At 51.1% G+C, this 20,663-nt stretch overlaps 2 protein-coding genes across 3 annotated transcripts; one reads left to right on the top strand and one right to left on the bottom strand.

Annotated features, from left to right (window-relative positions):
• Nucleotides 1–1,338: 1,338 nt before the first annotated feature.
• Nucleotides 1,339–4,163, bottom strand: DEFB124 (defensin beta 124). Its single transcript, XM_047766139.1, has 2 exons — nucleotides 4,095–4,163; nucleotides 1,339–1,502 (listed from the first exon to the last, which is right to left on the bottom strand). Exons 1-2 carry the CDS (start codon nucleotides 4,150–4,152, stop codon nucleotides 1,354–1,356), a joined length of 207 nt encoding a protein of 68 aa, XP_047622095.1. The 5' UTR covers nucleotides 4,153–4,163; the 3' UTR covers nucleotides 1,339–1,353.
• Nucleotides 4,164–8,427: 4,264 nt separating this feature from the next.
• On the top strand, nucleotides 8,428–18,802 carry REM1 (RRAD and GEM like GTPase 1). 2 transcript variants are annotated; one of them, XM_047766138.1, is made up of 5 exons: nucleotides 8,428–8,544; nucleotides 9,580–9,946; nucleotides 11,017–11,099; nucleotides 16,503–16,704; nucleotides 18,190–18,802. In XM_047766138.1, exons 2-5 carry the CDS (start codon nucleotides 9,607–9,609, stop codon nucleotides 18,459–18,461), a joined length of 897 nt encoding a protein of 298 aa, XP_047622094.1. In that variant the 5' UTR covers nucleotides 8,428–8,544; nucleotides 9,580–9,606; the 3' UTR covers nucleotides 18,462–18,802. The 2 variants fall into 2 exon arrangements, with proteins under 2 accessions (XP_047622094.1, XP_047622093.1); XM_047766137.1 differs by having other exon boundaries at nucleotides 9,406–9,946.
• The last annotated feature ends 1,861 nt before the right edge of the window (nucleotides 18,803–20,663 follow it).

The raw sequence follows: 20,663 nt of genomic DNA, 5'->3' as shown, positions 1-20,663 counted from the left end.
AGGTCACAAACTCCCTTGCATTCTGTCCAGGAGCAGGAGAGAAAACACAGCTTCTTTTCTTTGTAAAACAACTGAGCGGGGAGGGGTCTAAGCGCAGAACTAAATTTAGCTCAACCCGTTTAATTCAACAATTTAAGCAGTCTCTTGAGGTTTCTCAAGTTCTGAGGGACTTGGTCTCTTTGGTCCAACCGCTCTCCTCTCACTGCTCCTCCCAGATACAGCGGCTGGGGTCAGGGGAATGAGGATTTGGGGGCTTTTTGTTTGGGGTTTTTTTTGGGGGGTAGGTTTTTTGAGGGGGTTTTGTTTGTTTTTGGTTTTTGTATTTTTGCTTTTTAGGGCTGCACGTGCAGTGTATGGAAGTTCTCAGGCTAGGGGTCAAAATTGGAGCCACAGCTGTCGGCCTACACCCCAGCCACAGCAATATGGGATCCAAGCCGAGTCTGCAACCTACAGCACAGCTCATGGCAACACCAACTTCTTAACCCCCTGAGCAAGGCCAGGGATGGAACTCACATCCTTATGGATGCTTGTTGGGTTCTTAACCCGCTGAGACACAACGGGAACTCCCAGATTTCTTTTGATGTGAGAAATACAACCCTACCCGTTGTTTCCTATTTTTTTCAGCCAAAAAAAAAAGACTTGGTACAGGGCGATCAGAATATATGTCTGTCTACCTACCTCCTGGACCATGCTCACGTCTCCCTTGCTGTCTCTACAGGTCCTTGCCCCCCAGGGAGATGCAGATTTTTCTTCTATCACCCCTCCCCGCTTATGTGAAAACTTGGCTTTCATAAAATCCTCGTGGTCCTATCCACCTGGGCAGTCTTTTGAAATACTAAAATAGGAGATAAAGGAACACAGAAAAATCCTCTCACTCTCAACTGGCCCTGCCTTTTGGCCCAAATGCACTATTTCATTCTGAATGCCAGAAGTTTATTATGAACTCTATTATTACTAATTATTACTATTATTAACTGTTGCTATCATTACTATTCATTCATTATTAACGCTACCTCTCTTTTTGCATGCCTCCTATAAACCCCTAATCTCCTGATATTATTATAATTATCCCCATTTTTATGGATGAGAAATGGCTTAGGGAAGTTGAGTGATTTTTCCAGAGTTGGATAGAGTTAAAGCGATTCAGGCTGGACTGGAACCAGTTACAACGGTCATTCATGCCCACTCTCCTCGAGCCTCTCACTTCTCTCCATTCACCATCCCTCCAGCCCTCCCACTCTGAACTTCCCTCACCCCCCAGCCCAGCCCCCAGGGGTGGCAAGGCAGTGACAAGAGGAGACAGCTGACAGCTCGTGTTTTATTGGAGAGTAAGGGCGCCAGCCCCAGAACCAGCTAAACATTTTCAGTCTTGGCCATCTTGAGTCCATAGGCGAGACAGCACAGGGAGGCATCCGGGCACAGTTGCATGTAGGCTTCATGCCTCGTGCAGTAAGGCCGGCAGGCCCCTTGGCCCTTCCAACACCGTTTGAATTCACTCCTCCCTGTGCAGGGGAAGACCCCGGGTCACAGAACCACCCAAGGGTTGCAGGTTAGATCACAGATTTAACCACAGATCATGGTCACAAGTTAGATCACTAACCACATGTTAAGCCATTTGTTAGACTCTGGTCTTAGAACAGCCCTCAGGTCATAAGTCAGGCCACAGAACAAGAACTCTGGCCACAGGTCAAGGTTTAGACTAGAGGTAACAGGCTAGACCACTAGTCATAGAGAAGACAGCCAGTTATAGTTAAGACCACAGATCAGTCCAGGTTAGCCCACATGTCACAGGTTAGACCACTGGTTACAATTTCTAACTATGGGCCACGGAAAAGGTAAAGCTTTGGGTAAGTAGGTCCTGTACTCCCTCCAAGGGTCTTTGATCACAGCATGCGGTAGGGCAGCTGTGTCATTTATTCATTCAACAAACATGGGTCACTGGGAGGACCACAAGGGACAAGATAGCCATGGTTCATGCCCTTAAGGAGCTTCCAGCTGACAGGGAAGTAGCTTAAAAACCCAGGCAAATAAATACCATAAGCAGACTTGAGGTTAAGCATCCTAAAGTAAGTGATCAGGGCGCTACGATGTAATGAGGGCAGGTGTGTGAAGTAAGGAATGAGCAGGACCACTTAGGCCTGTTAACAGCAATATTTCCAGGTATATAACGTGACCAAGCAACTCAGAGGAACTGGGGCTAAGTGGGAGGTGGAGGGAAACTTCCCTACCTCTTCCTGCATTAACAGGGATCCCAAGGAATCTTCACCCGCTGCTTTGGGCTACCCATACATGTTATTCAACCATGTCAAGGTCAAGAATCTTAGAATAATACAGAACTGGCATCTAATCTCTATGAGGCAAAGAATCCACTGAAAAAGGCGTGTAGAGCAATACTTAAGGGTGTGGTGAGAACTCAGCTCAGATTCCCCTGAGTCCAAATCCCGGCTCTGCCATCTCGCAGCTGAGTAACCTTGGCCTCCGATTCTTTGTCTGCACAACTCTCTTTCAGAGGGCAGTTACAGGAGACTGAATCACTTTAGCACAGTGCCAATACTCAACAAATGGAAAATGAGGTTATGGGAATGGGAGCTTAGAGAGTTGGAGCAGCCAGGGCTCATTCTAGGTCCACCCCTCTCTTTTTTCAGATAAAGAAGGGAAGGGACTCACCCAACTTCTCCTACCCAGTAAGTGGTGGGTCTGGAACCAGAACCCGAGATCTTGATGCCCAGGTGAGGGCAGTTCCTGTAACAACTGCTCTTAACACACCAACACATGGTAACCATCCAACAACCCTGAGATACGGAAGTTATTTTTGCTCCTTTATGATCTGTGGTCCCCTCCTCAGATATTGAACTTTGCTCCCCCTCTGCCCCACTTTTTTTTTTTTTTTTTTTTACTTTTCAGGGCCGCACCCATGGTATATAGACATTCCCAGGCTAGGGGTCAAATCTGAGCTACAGCCACCAGCCTTCACCACAGCCACAGCAATGCAGGATCTGAGCTGCATCTGCTGCCCACACCACAGCTCACAGCAACGCTGGATCCCCGACCCACCGAGTGAGGCCAGGGATTGAACCCACACCCTCGTGGATACTAGTCAGATTTGTTTCTGCCGCACCACAACAGGAACTCCCCCTCCCCTTTTTTTCTTGGGCTCCCCACTCCGGCCTGGCTGGCCTCCTCACTGCTCCTCGAACACATCTGTCACCTCCTGCCTCCCTTCTGCCTGCATGATCTCCTCTGTATTCTCACTGTCCCCAGATCCCTGCTCAAACTCACCTCACATAAATATCTGACATTTCCTTCAAAACAGTCCACTGGGGAGGAGGAGGGGGCAGATGAATAACAAAACAGGTTCAAGTTGATAACTGCAGAAGTTGGGTGAGGGATACATGGGGGGGTTGTATTATTTTTTTGATTTATGTTTGAAATTTTCTAAAATAAAAAGGGTTCATTTAAAACTCACCCTATTCTCTATTTTTGCATAAGTTTACATTTCTCCATAATAAACATTTTTTAACTTGCCTCGTTCCTCATATTATTCTCTCTACTTTCATGTATATTGAAATGTTCCAAAATCTTTTTTTAAGCAGCAGAGGCCTTTCTTGACCATGCCCACCAGCTCTTCCATTGCCCGCCCCCCCACATACCTGACACACTAACCCCTTGCTTTTATTGTTCTTAGCACCTATCTCTGCCTAACACATCATACCTTTATTTGGTTATTTTCTGCCTCTGCTGACTGAAATATCAGCTCCATGAAAGCAAGAATCCTGTTTGCTTTCATTTGCTTTCATGGCTTGATTCCCAGAAATTATAATAGTGCCTGGCACACAGTAAATATTTTTCTGATGAATCCTTGTGGAGTGAATCGCATCTTAAAGATGAGGAAACTGAGGTGCGGGCTGATTTAGCAACTCGCTCCAAGCTGCCCAGCAAGTCAGTGGTGAGGCCAGAATTTAAATGTTGGTCTAGGCCTCATCTGTCCCCCAGAAGCTGAGAACGTATTCCTCATATCTACACACACACACACAGAACACACAACACACAACACACACATACACACACGCACGCGCGCGCACGCATGATGTTACCTGGTGGCACATGACCCAGGACCAGGAGAGCCACAATAAGCAGAAGCAGCTGTGTCATGGCCACAAGATCTGGAGAGGGGCTGCTGGGGAGAACACAAGAGAAGAGGAATCAAGCAAGCTGAGCCCGCTGCTCGGGGCCCAGCCTTTATTGGGCTGCAGATCAAGGCAGGAACGTGGGCAGCAGGAGGCCCAAGTGGGAGTCAGAGGCCCTGTGGTCCCAAGGATACAGCTGGACCTCAGCCAGCTCTGTGGGGAACTGATCAGCCATACCATCCGGAGGTTGCTGAACTCTGAAGCTGGGGACAGAATTTCCTGAAGCAGTGCCTAGGGTCAGAAACTGGACCTCTTCTCCACCTGAGGGGGTGGGGAAAGCCTTAAATTTGGAGAGACCCAGTTCAATATGCCAGCATCTCCCTCTAATCACTGTGATACCTTGGACAAGTCACGTAGCCTCTCTGAGTCCCAGGCTGTCATCTAGGAAATAATGACAAGCCCTCCTTGCAAAAATCCACGGAGGTTTCCTTCTTATGCTAAAGACGTGGGACCAGAACTCTCTTATGCATTCAAACAAGTCTGTACGGTTGACCTTTGAACAACATAGGGGTTAGGGATGCACCCTCAAGAGCAATCGAAAACCCACCTATAACTTGTAGTTGGCCCTTTGTATGCACAGTTCTTCTGCATCTGCAGTTACACATCTGCAGACTCATCCCACCATAAATCATGGGCTACTGCTGTGTTTACTATTGAAAAATCCTTGTGTAAGTGGCCCTGCACAATTCAAACCTGTGTTGATCAAGGGTCAACTGTATTTAGCTGTCTTCAGAAAATGAGAAGAGTAATAATACCTGCCTCACAGAAAGTAATGGGTAGCTAGCTCAGGGGGATCAAAGGAAATAACAGAATGGTTCTCAAAGTGTGGTACCCAGACTAGCAAGCAGCAGCAATACCGGGGGCTTGTGAGAAGCACACATTCTTGGAGTTCCCATTGTGGCTCAGTGGTAACCTGACTAGTATCCATGAGGACACAGGTTCGATCCCTGGCCCCGCTCAGTGGGTTAAGGATCCGGCATTGCTGTGAGCTCTGGCATAGGTCACAGATGAGGCTTACATCCTGCGTTGCAGTGGCTAGGGTGCAGGCAGGCAGTTGAAGCTCTGATTTGACCCCTAGCCTGGGAACTTCCATATGCCACTGGTGTGGCTCTAAAAAAGAGAATAAAGAAACACACATTCTCAAGCTCAGTCCAAACACACTGAATAAAAAGATCCGGGGGTGGGTTCTGGCAAGCTGTGGTTTAACAAGCCCTGCAAGTGATTCTAAGGCTCCATTAAAGTTCGAGGACCACTGAGATAACATGTGTACAAAGCTTAGAACAATGTCTGGTAGGAGTTCCCATCGTGGCTCAGTTGTTAACGAATCTGACTAGCATCCAAGAGTACAAAGGTTCTATCCCTGGCCTTGTTCAGTGGGTTGAGGATCCAGTGTTGCTGTGGCTGTAGCGTAGGCTGGCAGCTACACATCCGATTTGACCTCTAGCCTGGGAACCTCCATATGACGTGGGTCGACCCTAAAAAGCAAAAATAAAATAAAATAAGAACACAGTGTCTGGTACACATGCATCTGAGTTTCATCTTGAAAAATGAGTAGGGGGAAGAGAGTATTCCAGGCAGAATGTGCCTGAAAGAGTAGGGTATTGACCAGAGCAAGGAGTTTGTTGGGAGAGATTGGAAATGAACTTGCAGAGGAGAGAAGCCAGAATACCATAGGTCTTGAATGCCAAGTTCATGCTTTTGTATTACAGAAAGCTGAACATGGTGTAACATGTTCAGATTTCAGGGTCTTTTTTTCTTTCCCTTTTTTTTTTTTTTTTTAGGGCCGCACCCACGGCATACAGAGGTTCCCAGGCTAGGGGTCAAACTGGAGCCATAGTTGCAGGCCTACACCACAGCTCACAACACCAGATCCTTAACCATCTATGCGAGGCCAGGGATCTAACCCGTATCCTCATGGATCCTAGTTAGGTTTGTCACCACTGAGCCGCAATAGAACGCCCCAGATTTCAAAAGACTGAATCAAAAGACTGAAACCCAAAGTATAGAGGTGACTTGCCCAAGGCCATATAGAAATTAAGCTGCAAAGCTGGGACTCAGAACTGTCTCACTCCCAGACAACACTGCATCACTCATAACCCATCTTGTAGGTGGCAAAGGGAAGCTTAGAGGGCCAAGCCACAGCAGGAAACCAGGTGCTGAGGGGGTTCAGCCTCTGCCCAAAATCCTATAGGGGCTGAGTTAGTCCACCAGGCTGCTGCGGGAGCTGCTCTGAGCTAGACACCTGGGCCCCCTCAGCCATGACAATGAGCCCCTCCCACAGGTACAGCACGGTGTCCATGAGGCCCACGCACACACCTGCCCTTGTCCTTCATAACCTAAAAGGAAGCATCCTGGAGTTCCCGTCGTGGCTCAGTGGTTAACGAATCTGACTAGGAACCATGAGGTTTCAGGTTCGATCCCTGGCCTTGCTCAGTGGGTTGAGAGGATCCAGCGTTGCCTTGAGCTGTGGTGTAGGTCGCAGACATGGCTCAGATCCCACGTTGCTGTGACTGTGGCATAGGCTGTGGCTACGGCTCCAATTGGACCCCTAGCCTGGGAACCTCCATATGCCATAGGAGCAGCCCTAGAAATGGCAAAAAGACAAAAAATATAAATAAATAAATAAATAAATAAATAAATAAATAAATGGAAGCATCCTGCTCAAAGACCCATGGATGGCCAAAATCACCACTTCTCTACAGCCAACTCCTCCTCTGTACCAAGGTCACAGTATCTATTTTCTCTTCTTATAGGCCTGGTAAGACTTGGTGAGGTGGGAGGGGAGTGGGGATGCTAGGGGAGAGCACAGACTTTGATAGAAAGCGACAGTAGGATTTCCCTGGTGACGAAGCAAATTAAGAATCCAGCACAGTCATTGCTGTGGCTGGGGTCACTGCTGTGATGCACTGTGGTACACTGTGGTGTGGTTTGGTCTCTGGCCCAGGAGCTTCCATGTGCCCTTGGGGGCAGCCAAAAAAGGAGGGGAAGGGGGCTGGCAGGGAGTTCTGGTTGTGGCTCAGTGGATTAAGAACCTGACATAGTGTCCGTGAGGATGCAGATTCCATCCCGGTCCTCGATCAGTGGGTTATTGCTGCCATCTAAGGTATGTCACAGATGTGGCTGGGATCTGGCATGGCTGTGGCTTAGGCCAGCAGCTGCAGCTCCTAGTTTAAATCCTAGCCTTGGAAATTCATTCTGCAAAAAAAAAAAAAAAGCCAGCAGGGCAGAGATCTGAGTCCCAAGCCAAGTCAAACAGCAGTTTGTACATCCTCTTACTGTGGCATCAGGATTAAATGAGCTAATAATCCAGGCAAAGTGTTCAAACCATACCAGGCACAGGAAGAGTTGAGTAAATAATCATCAAGGAGGCGTTCTTTCAGGCACAGGGCACCCCTAGCTGCATAAACGGGCACAAACCCTAGCATTTGGTGAATGATTGGATTACAAATGAATGAATGAATGAATGTTGCCGCCAAAACATTCTGAACTTTTTTTTTTTTTTTTTCTATTTTGGGGCCGCACCTTCAGCATATAGAAGTTCCCAGGCTAGGGGTCAAATCAGAGCTACAGCTGCCATCCATAGCCACAGCAACACAGAATCTGAGCCATGTCTGCGACCTACACCACACTTCAGGGCAATACCAGATCCCGGACCCACTGAACGAGGCCAGGGATCGAACTGGAATCCTCATGGACACTAATGGGATTCTTTCAGCTGCGCCACAGCGGGAACTCGCAAGACATTCAGAACTCTTCGGTGCAGACTTCCTGGGACCCCTCTGCCACCTCTCAAAATTAATTCCCCATCCAAAGCAGAGTTTCTCAAAGCGGGGTCTATGAACTCTGCACCAGACTCAACTTGCATACTTGTTTAAAATGCAGATTCCCAAAACTCTCGGCCAGGACTGCTGAATCTGCCTCTCTTGCAGGCTGCGACCTGGAATCTGAATATTTAACAAGTTGCCCAAGCGTTTTTTGTGAAAGCTAAAAGCTGGTATGCCCCATTGCTGGAGAGGATAGATGGATGCGAATGCAGAGGGATCCGGACTCAGGAATTCAGAACCCCCATCCTTCCCCCCTTTCGCACCCCCCCCCAACCCCCGCCCCTGGTAAAGGACTTGAAGCCACTGGTCAGTAGAACTCTGCGAAAAATCATTCAGCGGCCAAGGCCTTGGGGCGGAGACCCCGGGGCTGCCCTCACGGGGCGGGGCTCGACGGGGCGGGGTCGCGGCTCCTCCCCCAACCAGGGCGGCGGGGCTGGACCGGCCCGAGGGGCTGCGCGCGGAGGCGGTGGTACAGCCTGGAGTACCCAGCAGCTGCGGGCGGCCGGGGACCCTGGACCCCTCCTCACACTGAGGTAAAGGCCCGTGAATCCTGCCACCAACTTAGTTAAGTTGGAGCGGAGTTCGCCAGGCGCCTGTATGGGGGGGTGGGGGTGGGGGCCGGGAGGTTCTGTGGCGCAGTCAGGGGTTGAGGGGGGCCTCAAACCCGCATCCTGAAGTGAGGATCCCTGGATCTGGACCCCGGAGAGTGAGGCAGTCTGGGACAAGTAACCCTCCAAGGATCTGGGGACTCACACCCAGGACCGCAGGCTGGGGAAGCTCGTACTCACACTCCGGGAATGACATGCCCTCCTGGGCCGGGTAGGTCCCCTCTCCACCTCCCCACCCCCGCCAGGACCCCTTCCTATCACCAAACCTGGGGCCTGGCCGCCTCGAAGCCCCCGCCCCGCAACAGCAGCTGGAGGCCGTCGCGCCAGCCGCTCCTGAATTTTTCACGGAGGGGGCGGGCCGGACACGCCGTTCCCATGGCACCGGGGCGCTCGGGTTTCAACCCGGTGGGAACCCCCAGACCCTTTTGCCTTTGGAGTACTAAGCCGACCCTCCGGCCACTTCCTCAGCTCTTGAGGGAACGGGCTGCGGAAGTGAATCCCCCCAGGGGCTCTCAGCCCTCCTCTGCACCTCCCTACCCAAACCGAACCGTGGGGAAGAGACCAGTGGGAAAGAGGAGGACAGGGAATCCAAGTGTTCTTCACGATCGTGGGTCTCATGTCCTGAATGGCAGGGGCAGCTCAGTGTTCATGCGGGTGTGGACATCCCACGCGCGGCTGCCCCGCTGCCTGTCTGTGTGTCATGGGGAGTGGGTCATCTTCAAGGCATAAGAAATGGTCTCTGGTGTGCATGCATGTGTGTGTTTCACGCTCACTCACCCCTCCCAGCCTGACCCAGGTTGGCTCTAGACCAGAAGCCAGGAAGCCCCCACCCAGGAGGATCTGAGGCGCCTCCTCCTCCCATGTAAACAAGAAGGGGCTCAGCAGCTCATCTGGACCCTGCAGAAGAAGGGGCTCAAAGCACCTGGCTAACCACCCACTCCTCCTTCTTGCCCAAGAAAGGAAGGAAGGAAGCCCTGCTTCCCAAGGATGACACTAAACACTCAGCAAGAAGGAAAAACCCCCCTTCGTCGGCGAGCCAGCACTCCACTGCCCCTGTCGGCCCGGGGCCACCAGCCTGGCCTCTTGGGCACAGCATCTTCCACACGATCCCAGCATCCCCGGCTGGGCCAATCAGCCTCCCTCAATCCCCCCAACCGGCAACGTTCACCTGCTCCCAGCGGTTGGTCCTCTGAATCCAGCGACTCTGAAGGCTCCTGGGAAGCCCTCTACCGTGTGGTACTGCTCGGAGATCCTGGCGTAGGGAAGACCAGCCTGGCCAACCTCTTTGCGGGAAAGCAAGAGCGGGACCTCCATGAACCGCTGGGAGGTAGGGAGCCTGTGGGCTGGGCTGGGATGTGGTCAAAGGAGTGAAGTCACTGTCATCTGGGCACCAAGAGTTGACAACAGTCAAGAACAGTTGTACAGCTCATGCACTGCTCAACTCTAAGGGGCATCATTCACAGAGACGATGAAGTGAATGATGCCCCCTAGAGTTGTGTAGGGCACAGCCTGCACAAGGATCTACAGGAGGGAAATTCCTTAAATAGTGAGTGAGAATTTTGCCAGTTTCTCACAGATGAGAGGTATATGATTCCTTTCCATGGCATAACGGAAGCAACTCTGAGTTCCATGAGTCTGAAGGGTAAAGAAATGGTGGGCCCCCTCCCAATTCTCAGATCCTCCCCGCCCCACAGACAACCAGCCATCCATGCTCCCCATGATCTGCAGCCAAACTAAGATGCTGCCCCAAAAGCAGACTCCTGGACACTAAGTTCTGGGCCCTGGGTTCCTCTATTCCCAAGACATGCAGTGAGCTGAGAGGGATGGGGGAGGGGTCCCAGGATGGTGGGAAACAAGGACAAGGACAGAGGACATGAAGATGAGTCCCCACAGGATCAGCTAAGAGGACCCAGGGGGAGTGGGGGGAGGGGTCAAAGGCAGAGAGGAAGTGGGGACACTCTGACCAGGCCCTTTCTCCAGCCTTGACCCCCTAGGAGTGAGAACCCATATGAGAGATGGACCTGTACACCTGTATGTGTGAGAGGTGGGGAGACAGACCCAAAGAGGGTAACATGACCTGCCTGAAGCACATAGGAAGCCAAGGACAGAGCGGGACTGGGAGAATTCCCAGCCCAACTTTAAGCCCATCACTCACACTCATTCAATCAACCAAACCAACAAAGCCTTTCTCAGTACCTACTGTGTGCCAGGTACTCTGCCAGCAGCTAGGGAAACACAGACTCCTCATGTGCTTCTTAACCTATTGGGAGAGACAGACATCAAACAAGCAGGGTGAGCACTTGCAGGAGGTGTGACTGGAAAAAGGGGCTAGGGAGGCCTACCCTCTTCCCAGGCCTGTATCTCCTCCCTGAAATCCGGCTCTTTTCTGGGTTGCAGAAGATGTATATGAGAGGACCCTCACGGTGGATGGAGAGGACACCACGCTGCTGGTCATGGACACCTGGGAGGCGGAGAAACCGGTATGGCACAGCAAGCAGGATTTGGAGGGAGGGGTGCTGAGGCTAACACCAGATTCCTGTCCCTTCCTAGGACGCTACAAAGCAGGGACAGTGCAGGGCCCATCTTCAGCACCACCCCCCCCCCCACCCCCCACCCAAAACCCACAGCTTCTAAGCAGCCTTTCCAGCCAAAGATAGAAAGTCCTCACGACCCTGACCCCCTCTTCTCACTCCATTGACCCCCCTCCTTACAGCCCTCCCGGGAGGTGCTTCTCCCCCTGCAAATCTCCACCCCCATCCCACTCCACCCACCCACACTGTGCGAGGGAAAGAACACCAGCTTTAGCCTGAGGTCCAACACCCTCTTCCTTTGTCTTACCTATTGGCTTTGTGCAACTGACTTACCCATGCTGAGCTTCAGTTTTCTTACTTGATAAATGGGTGGATCATTCATTCCTTCCTTACCAGCTGGTTTTGGGGGGGGGGTTGTTTTGGGCGGCACTCATGGCATGTGGAGATTCCCAGGCTAGGGGTCGAATAAGACCTACAGCTGCCGGCCACAGCCACACCAGATCTGAGCTGTGTCTGCGACCTACACCACAGCTCATGGCAACACCAGATCCCCCCCCCACACCGCGGACCCACTGAGAGAGGCCAGGGATTGAACCCTCATCCTCGTGGATAGTAGTTGGATTCGTTTCCTCTGCAACACAATGGGAACTCCCCAGCTGTTTTTGTTTTTGTTTTTTTTTAAGTTCGTACGCAGTTTCACAGAGGTAAATACAGTTTGGAGCATGAAAAAATGCTGAACGAGTGAAGAATTGTAAATAACAATAATTCCTATTAATCATAACGTGGTAGCTAATAAAAAAAAAAAGTCAGTAAAGAGGATATCAAAGGATGTCTTCCGCTAGCACATTCCAAAGCGAGAAGATAGCTTCTGTCAGGGACATGTTCCCATTATGCTTTTCTTATCTGTTTTGAGTTGTCTTTTTTTTTTTCTTACAATACAGGTAATACATGTTCATTGTAGAACTATGAAGAAATAAAACTAAGCAAAAAAAAGCATCTAAAATTCGCCTTGGGAGTTCCCGTCGTGGCGCAGTGGTTAACGAATCCGACTAGGAACCATGAGGTTGCGGGTTCGGTCCCTGCCCTTGCTCAGTGGGTTAACGATCCGGCGTTGCCGTGAACTGTGGTGTAGGTTGCAGATGCGGCTCGGATCCTGCGTTGCTGTGGCTCTGGCGTAGGCCAGTGGCTACAGCTCCAATTCAACCCCTAGCCTGGGAACCTCCATATGCCGAGGGAGCGGCCCAAGAAATAGCAACAACAACAACAACAAAAGACAAAAGACAAAAAAAAATTCGCCTTGGGAGTTCCCATTGTGGCTCAATGGGTTAAGAACTCAACTAGTATCCAGGAGGATGCAGGTTTGATCCCTGGACTCTCTCATTGGGTTAAGGATCTGGCATTGCTACAAGCTGAGTTATAGGTCACAGATGTGGTTCAGATCCGGCATTGCTGTGGCTGTGGTGCAGGCTGGCAGCGGCGGCTCTGATTAGACCCCTAGCCTGGGAACTTCCATATACCATAGGTGCAGCCCTACAAAGGAAAAAAAATAAGGGTAAAATTCACCTGGGATTCCATCTCTCTCAGGGGTAGGCCCCTTCCCTAACACTCAGGGAGGCCCTGCCCACAGGAAGGGGCTTCGGAGGTCAGTGTTGGATGACTGACAAGAATGGCTGACAGCTCTAGTGATTGGCCCAAAGGCCGGGGATGAAGGAGCTAGGGGACCAGTTCTTTAGCATAAAAGGAAACCAAGACCCAAATGAGCATCATAATAATTATGATGATTCTTCTAAGAGCAGCTGACAGTTCTGGAGCACCGTGTGCTAAGTGCCAGCCCCTAAGTGTAGTGTCAGCCCCTGGGCTAAGCACATCTATCATGACATTCAGGCAAGACAGAAACTATACAGTGAATGTACTTCTGATTCCCATTCACTGATAAGGCAGTCAAGGCTCAGAGAGGTTAAGTAATGTGTCCAAAGTTCTCAGATAGCAAGTGGGATTCAAACGCAGATCTCTAAGACCCCAAAGCCTGTACTCTTATGCACTAGGACTGCCTCCTCTCTATCCCGATTCAGAGCATCATCTTCTGAATATCCAGCTGAGGTTCCCTCACTCATTTTTTTATTAAGAAACACTGGCTGGATGGGCCAAGACATCCAGCAGTTATTAAGGCAGACATGTCCCCTTGCCTCATGGAGCTCAGATTGGTGAGGGAAGGTATGCTTTTTGGATGCAGCTGAGAGACCTATGGGGCAGAGTCAAGTGAATTAAGAAGAGTGATCATAGAGCTCCCTGGTGGCCTAGCAGTTAAGGACTTGGCATGGTTACTGATGTGGCTCTGGTTCAATCCCTGGCCCAGGAACTTCCGTATGCTGTAGGCACTACCAAAGAAAGAAGAAAAAAAAAAAAAAAGGAGTTCCCATTGTGGTGCAGTGGAAACAAATCCGACTAGTAACCGTGAGGTTGCAGGTTCAATCCCTGGTCTTGCTCAGTGGGTTAAGGATCCAGTGTTGCTGTGAGCTGTGGTGTAGGTTGCAGGCATGGCTCGGATCTGGCATTGCTGTGGCTATGGTGTAGGCCAGCAGCTATAGCTCCAATTCGACCCCTAGCCTGGGAACTTCCATATGCTGCGGGTGCGGCCCTAAAAAGCAAAAAAAAAAAAAAAAAAAAAAGACCAGATTGGGATTCCCATTTGGGAGACAGTAGGAAAAGTACTGGACTGGAAGAATTGGAATTGTGTGCCCAGCTGGCTGTGTGGCCTTGATAAAGTTTTCTCTTCTCCTCTGGACCTTGATTTTCCTACAGTTTCCTCGTCTGCTGTCTGTGAAGGCAGTTCCCAAAGAGGGTCCATGCAGTAGCAGCCTTAATGGAATAAGCATCCATTCTTTCCATCCTTGGTCTAGATCTTTTTTTTATGTCAGAGAGGCAAAACTGGACAGAACTGAGAGTGCCACTGGCTCATCCAGTGGTAGCCTAGTGTGGCTGACCATCAGGGTCACCTGGAGGGTATAAAAACCAGATTCTTGAGTCTCAACCCAGACCGAATGAATTAGAACCTATAAAAATGGGGTTCTGGACTCTATATTTTTTGGCCTCGCCCATAGCATTCGGAAGTTCCTGGGTCAGGGATCGAACCCACACCACATTGGCAACCCAAGCCACTGAGGTGACAATGCCAGATCCTTAACCCACGGTATACACAGGAACTCTTGAACTCTATTTTTCTAATCACGCCCCCAAGGGGTTCTTACCCACCAATCCATGTACCAACTGGGTTTTATGATCCTAACACACAGCACATACTCCATAAATACTTGTGCAATGAATGAATGAAGGGTCAAGACCCACCCTCTCATTCTACAGATTAGAAAATTAAGACCCAGCGAGAGGACGGAACCTGTCCACAATCAAGGCTGAGAATCCAGAATGAGAACTCACATCTCTCTGACTCAGTTCAGGATTACTTGGCCTGGGGAAGGATCAGTATGTCTGTCAAGAACACACCCCCTTTGACAATGATGGTGTCCATGGATCCAATGCTTTCCTGCTTATCTACCTTATTATCAGAAAATTTGTCTGGCGTCTTTCGGCTCACAAACAGTCCTTCCATCACACTGGGCATTTCCCACTCCTGGCCCACTCTCTTCCCTCCTGCTCAGCCTGCTCATCCTGACCCCCCTCACCAGTCCTCTGTGAAACCCTCCCACATTCTGCCTGGTTGAGTTCCTTTGGCTTATCCCTGCCCTAACCCCCACCCCGTGACTCCTCCAGCCACTCACACATGCCTCTCTTAAGGGTACTCCAACTCTCCATTTCCATGGCACCCCTTTCCGGACCATGAGCTTTTAGAAGGCAGGAACTGTGTCTTATTTATCACTTAAGAGGAGTTCCCATTGTGGCTCATTGGGTTAAGAACCCAACATAGTGTCCACGAGGATGTGTATGATCCCTGGCCTCATACTGTCTGTGAGGATGTGAGTTCGATCCCTGGCCTCGCTCAGTGGGTTAACAGAGCACAAGCTGTGGCGTAGGCTGCAGACAGAACTCCGATCCCGCATTGCTGTGGCTGTGGCACAGGCCAGCAGCTGCAGCTCCAATTCGACTCCTAACCCAGGAACTCCCATATGCCGCAGGTGCCACCCTAAAAAGAAAAAAGAAAATTGTTGCCCAACTGGTTCAGTCTCAGAGTGCGACCTCTAACAGAAGATCATCATCCAAAACAGAGTTTCAAAATTACCCCAGTTCTTTCCTCTTCAAGACTCCATTTCTTTTTCTTTTTTCTGTCTTTTTTTCTTTTTGCCTTTTCTAGGGCCGCTCCTGCAGCACATGGAGGTTCCCAGGCTAGGGGTCGAATCGGAGCTGTAGCCGCCGGCCTAGGCCAGAACCACAGCCATGCGGGATCTGAGCTGCATCTGTGACCTACACCACAGCTCACGGCAATGCCAGATCCTCAACCCACTGAGCGAGGCCAGGGACCGAACCTGCAACCTCATGGTTCCTAGTCGGACTCATTAACCACTGCGTCACGACAGGAACTCCAAGACTCCATTTCTTAAAATGCCCCATTGCCTCTCCTGCCCCCTTCCCTTACACCCCACAGATGCTCCTTTGACTCTCCAAGACAGTCCAGAAAAATGCCTCCCCTAGAATCAGCCTCCTGTACCCCCTTCCCTCCCTTTTTTTCTCTTAACTCTGGACTGCCAAGGGCTAAAAGTACTGTCTAGCAAGACCACACCCTCCTCAAACCAGACAAAAGAGCTGAACAGGCAAAGCCAGAATCCTCCTTAGTAGGAATGGGAGCGAAATAAATCTTTTGTCACCAGTGCCCATCCTCCAGAAGGAACCAATGAATGAGAAATGGGGTGAGGTAGTGTCATTAGCCTCGTTTTTCTTTTTTTCTTTTTGGTCTTTTTAGGGCCACACCCACAGCATATGGAATTTCCCAGGCATGGGGTCAAATTGGAGCTACAGCTGCTGGCATATGCCACAGCCACGGCAACCTGGGATCTGGGCCACATCTGCGACCTACACCACACCTCATGGCAACGCCAGATCCTTAACCCACTGAGCAAGGCCAGGGATCGAACCTGAATCCTCATGGATACTAGTCAGATTTGTTTCCCCTTGACCACAACTGGTACTCCCAGCCTAGTTTTCCAAGCAGAGAATTGAGGCTCAGAGAAGATGGGTGGTTTCCCACAGTGACACAGGGGATTGTAGCAGAATTTGTCCCCCAAACCTGTCCAGAGTATAAACCTCAGCCCTATCCCAACCCATCAGAGCACCCCATCCCCTTCTTTCTGAGCCAGGGCCTAGGCACCCTCTGAAGATGGGTCTGGGTCCCCTCCCCTACAGGATGATAGCTGGAGCCAGGAGTCATGCCTGCAGGTGGGCAGCGCCTACGTCATCGTGTACTCCATCGCAGACCGGGGCAGCTTCGAGAGTGCCTCTGAGCTCCGCATTCAGCTGCGGCGCACGCATCAGGCAGACCACGTGCCCATCATCCTGGTGGGCAACAAGGCGGACCTGGCACGCTGCCGCGAAGTCTCTGTGGAAGGTAAGCCCTTCCCTCCGCCCTCCTCCTCTGTCTTTCTCTCAGCCCTACTGTCACTGCTTCTCCAGCACTCTTCATCTCAGTGACTGTCTTGACCCCTTCCCTCCTGCACCACCACTCGCCCCAACCCACCCCCACCTCCATCCTGCATCTACTTGCCTAAGCCTATGAAGCTGGAAACCATTCTTGCCTCCTCTCACTCCCCCCAAACTAGTCCCCACATTCTATCAGGTCCACCTCCCTTAACCCCACAATCCCTCCCCATCCTCACCCCCATGCCCTCAGCCTCTGCCCCGTCCTGGCATTTCCACTTTAGCCTGGGCCAGCCCCCATGCTTCTTATCCCCATTCAGTGGGTTTGCCCCACCAACTGCCAGAGTTTCCAGAACCAGATCTGACCTTGTTACATTGCTTAAAAATTCCGTCATGGCTCCCTTAGTCACCAGGTACGATAGGCCCAGTGCCTATAAGCTTTTCAAGGACTTACATGTGAGATCTAAAGAGGACAGTTATGGGCTCCAAAATACAGTGAGAAAATTATAAATTCAAATTTCAAAGAGCTTTAATTCTCTCTAAAATGTAATATCGTGTCAGCCAGCAACTGCAAACCAAAATGTTTGAAGTTATATATAAATTGTATTTAAAGTGGGATGGGGAATAGCTTTTTTTTTTCTTTTTACAGCCACATCTGTGGCATATGGAAGTTCCTGGGCCAGGGGTCGATTCAGAGCTGCAGTAGGCTGCAGCTTGCGGCAACCCCAGATCCTTAACCCACTAAGCAAGGCCAGGGATCAAACCTGCATCCTCACAGAGACAATGTTGAGTCCTTACCCTGCTGAGCCACAATGGGAACTCCAGATGGGGAAGATCTTAATACATCGGATGTATCAGGTGGGACCCATAAAGATATTAAAATGGCCCTATTCACAGGACAAAAATCTAAAAGATATGGAAACTGAGACCCAGAGCAGGGAAGCAAGTTTTACAGGGTCACCAGCCACTGAGGACTGGAACCCAGGCCCCTGAATCCAGCCCAGTGGCATCCTAAAGATGGAAGACCATTTGCTTTATGAGCAGACATCCCCAAATTCCACAACACGATCTCCAGGAGATTTTGTTAAATCAAGGCTCTCAGGCCTCACCCAGACCTACCGCATCAGAATCTCTGTGGGTGGGCTCAGCAACCTGCATTTTAACAAGCTCCCCCAGATAATTCTGATGCACAGATTAAGACCCCCTTATCTGACATTCAAGACCCTTCCACCTGTTCCCAGCCTCCCTGTCTTCCCAGCCTCATTCTACTAACCAGTATCAATCACTAGCCTGTGAACTAACTCCTCAAAGCCGGGTCTGATCTCTGGCATGCAGCACGAGGTACGGGAAGGGAGAAAATATGCTTCCCCATGGACACTGAACACACCTCTTGCTACCTTTGTCTCCTCTTTCCGGTTCTGGCTCCGCCCCCTCGCGTCTGACCCCGCCCCCTCAGAGGGCCGCGCCTGCGCTGTGGTGTTTGACTGCAAATTCATCGAGACGTCGGCCACGCTGCAGCACAACGTGACGGAGCTCTTCGAAGGCGTGGTCCGCCAACTGCGCTTGCGCCGCCGCGACCTCAGGGCCCAGGGGCCACCCACGCCACGACGGCGGGCGAGCCTCGGCCAGCGTGCTCGTCGCTTCTTGGCGCGCCTAGTGGCCCGCAGCGCCCGCCGCCAGGCACTCAAGGAGCGCTCCAAGTCTTGCCACAACCTGGCCGTGCTTTGAGGCTGCCAATCTGCCAGGGATAGCGAGACACGGGTGTACTCTAGGCTCCACCAATGCCGCCGAGGGGCAGAGTCCCGGTGACCTGGATTCTGAGTCGTGGGCCTTGCCCACCCACTGCCGCAATGGACAGAGCATCTCCCCCAGCCGCAATTTCTCGGACTTCTGTGCCCTGGGAAAATGATGGACAGACTATGGGGCCAAAGCACAAATTGGTTTTTTTATATGATGTGTGTCTTTTTGTAAGCAGTCTTCGTTGTCCTTGGGCTCTGGCCTACCCTCAGAAACCACCCCGTCCCAAACCACCCCCTCCCACCAATAAACCAGAAAGATGTCCAGTGTCAGTGCCCAGACCTCTTCTTTGGGGCTCTTCTAGGCGTCTCCATCTCCCACTCTCACATGCACAGATTGCAGACCTAGTTAGCCTGCTGACCTGGGTGTCAGGGTTAATCCATTAAAATCACTGAACGAATTGTAGATTCAGGCCCATCTCCTAACCACTGGGCACAGTCCCTGCCCAACACCCGTTTGCACGAGACCCACTGTGGAGCACAAACAACCACGGTTCAGAGCAATGACCTCCTATTTTCTCATTAACCCATTTTTTAGATTATAGATTCACAAAATATTCTCTGAAAGGAATCTCAGCACTCATCCTGGCCATAACATAGCTGGTGTTTTCGGGGAGCTGACTGGATTCTAAACTGTCACAAGTATTAATCTTCACGTTTACTAGTTTAACAATGGAGGCACAGAACAGGCTTATGCTCCAGATCATACAACTGCTGTAGGTGAAGCTGCCGGGATTCCAGCCCAGATTTATGAGATTCAAGTCTGTTCCCAGCTTATTCACAGTTCTCTTGGAGCATGTGACCAAAAGCTGTAGACTCCTGGGGAGATAGCCTTTCAAACACAATTTTGCATAGAATTTAAAGACAGTTAGGAAGTTCCCTTGCGGTGCAACTGGTTAAGAATCCAGCATTGTCACCATAGCCGCTTGGGTCACCAGAGCCGCTTGCTGGCATTCCATCCCTGGCCCGGAAACATCCACATGCCTCAGGTGCGGCTAAAAATAAAAGGAGGGGTAGACTCCATGACACGCAATCCGTTAATCCCCAGGGTGGTTTCCCCCCCCCCCTCCCCCCCCCCCCCCCGACCAATTTAGTCCAAGTCATTCATTTTGGAAACTGAAGCCCAGAGAGGGGAAGTAAGTGCTCCAGAATCACCCAGCCGATAAGGGTAAGGACTAGACCTCAGGGCCCAGCCTCCTCCTATGTCTGCGTGGAAAGGAGGAGGTAGTGAGGCGTCCAGCCTGGCGGGGGATGGGCCTTGGGGGTCAGGTCAGGAGTTTCCAGCCTAAGGGGAAGCAGTGTCACTCCTTCGAGAGGAGAACAAGATGCAAACAGTTTGGACCATTGTGTCCCTGACGCCTGACACCCCTTGCCCCAACCAGCTGCCGGTCCAGATGCCTCAGACCCCCACGTGGGCCACGTCCCAGCTGCCAGAAACACCAAAGCACAGGCAGGCGAGCCACCATATCCTCCAGCTGTGAACCGCCCCCCCCCCCCAATCTTGCCAGCGGGGCACTGATGGCACTTATTTTCCTATCCCTACTGCAGCCAGGGTGGGGGGGGTGGGGTCTCCCCCCACCCCAAGCTGTCTCCAGCCTGCGGTTGGGGGGGAGGGGCCAAAGTCGTGGAAAGTTGGCAGAGGCAGCCAGCAGCAGCCGGGAGAGTGGAAAAAATGATATCAAACCCGGAAAAATGCAGGCCGGATGGAGGGCCCAAGCCGGCCCTGGGAGGTGAGAGGGGGGGAGGCGGGGAGGAGGCCCCACAGGCTGAGAAAGGAAGAGGAGCGAGGGAGAGAGCGCAGGAGCTGGTGTGGAAAAACCTGAGGATAGTCACCAGGATCCCCTTCCTTCTGCATCCACAACTACTGATTGAAGGCCTACTAAGTGCAGGGCCCAGAGCCTGGTTCTAGGGAGACGCTGGTAAACAGGAGTAGAGAGAGTGTCCATACCTGGAGCTCGGTCTGATGGGGAAAAAAGACTAGAAAACAAGGATCTGAATAAAAGAATTGCAAATTGATAAGGGGCTAAAAGTCAGGTTAGTCATAAAAATAATCCAATCCTCTTAAGTTACAGATGGGGAAATTGAGGACCAGAAAGGGAAAAGGTTTACTGGAAGCTGCTCAGATCGTGGAAGA

The sequence above is a fragment of the Phacochoerus africanus genome, unplaced genomic scaffold (genome assembly GCF_016906955.1).
Source record: "Phacochoerus africanus isolate WHEZ1 unplaced genomic scaffold, ROS_Pafr_v1 Scaffold_49, whole genome shotgun sequence".
NCBI classification, from domain to species: domain Eukaryota; kingdom Metazoa; phylum Chordata; class Mammalia; order Artiodactyla; family Suidae; genus Phacochoerus; species Phacochoerus africanus.
This window is presented reverse-complemented; position numbering and strand designations above follow the sequence as displayed.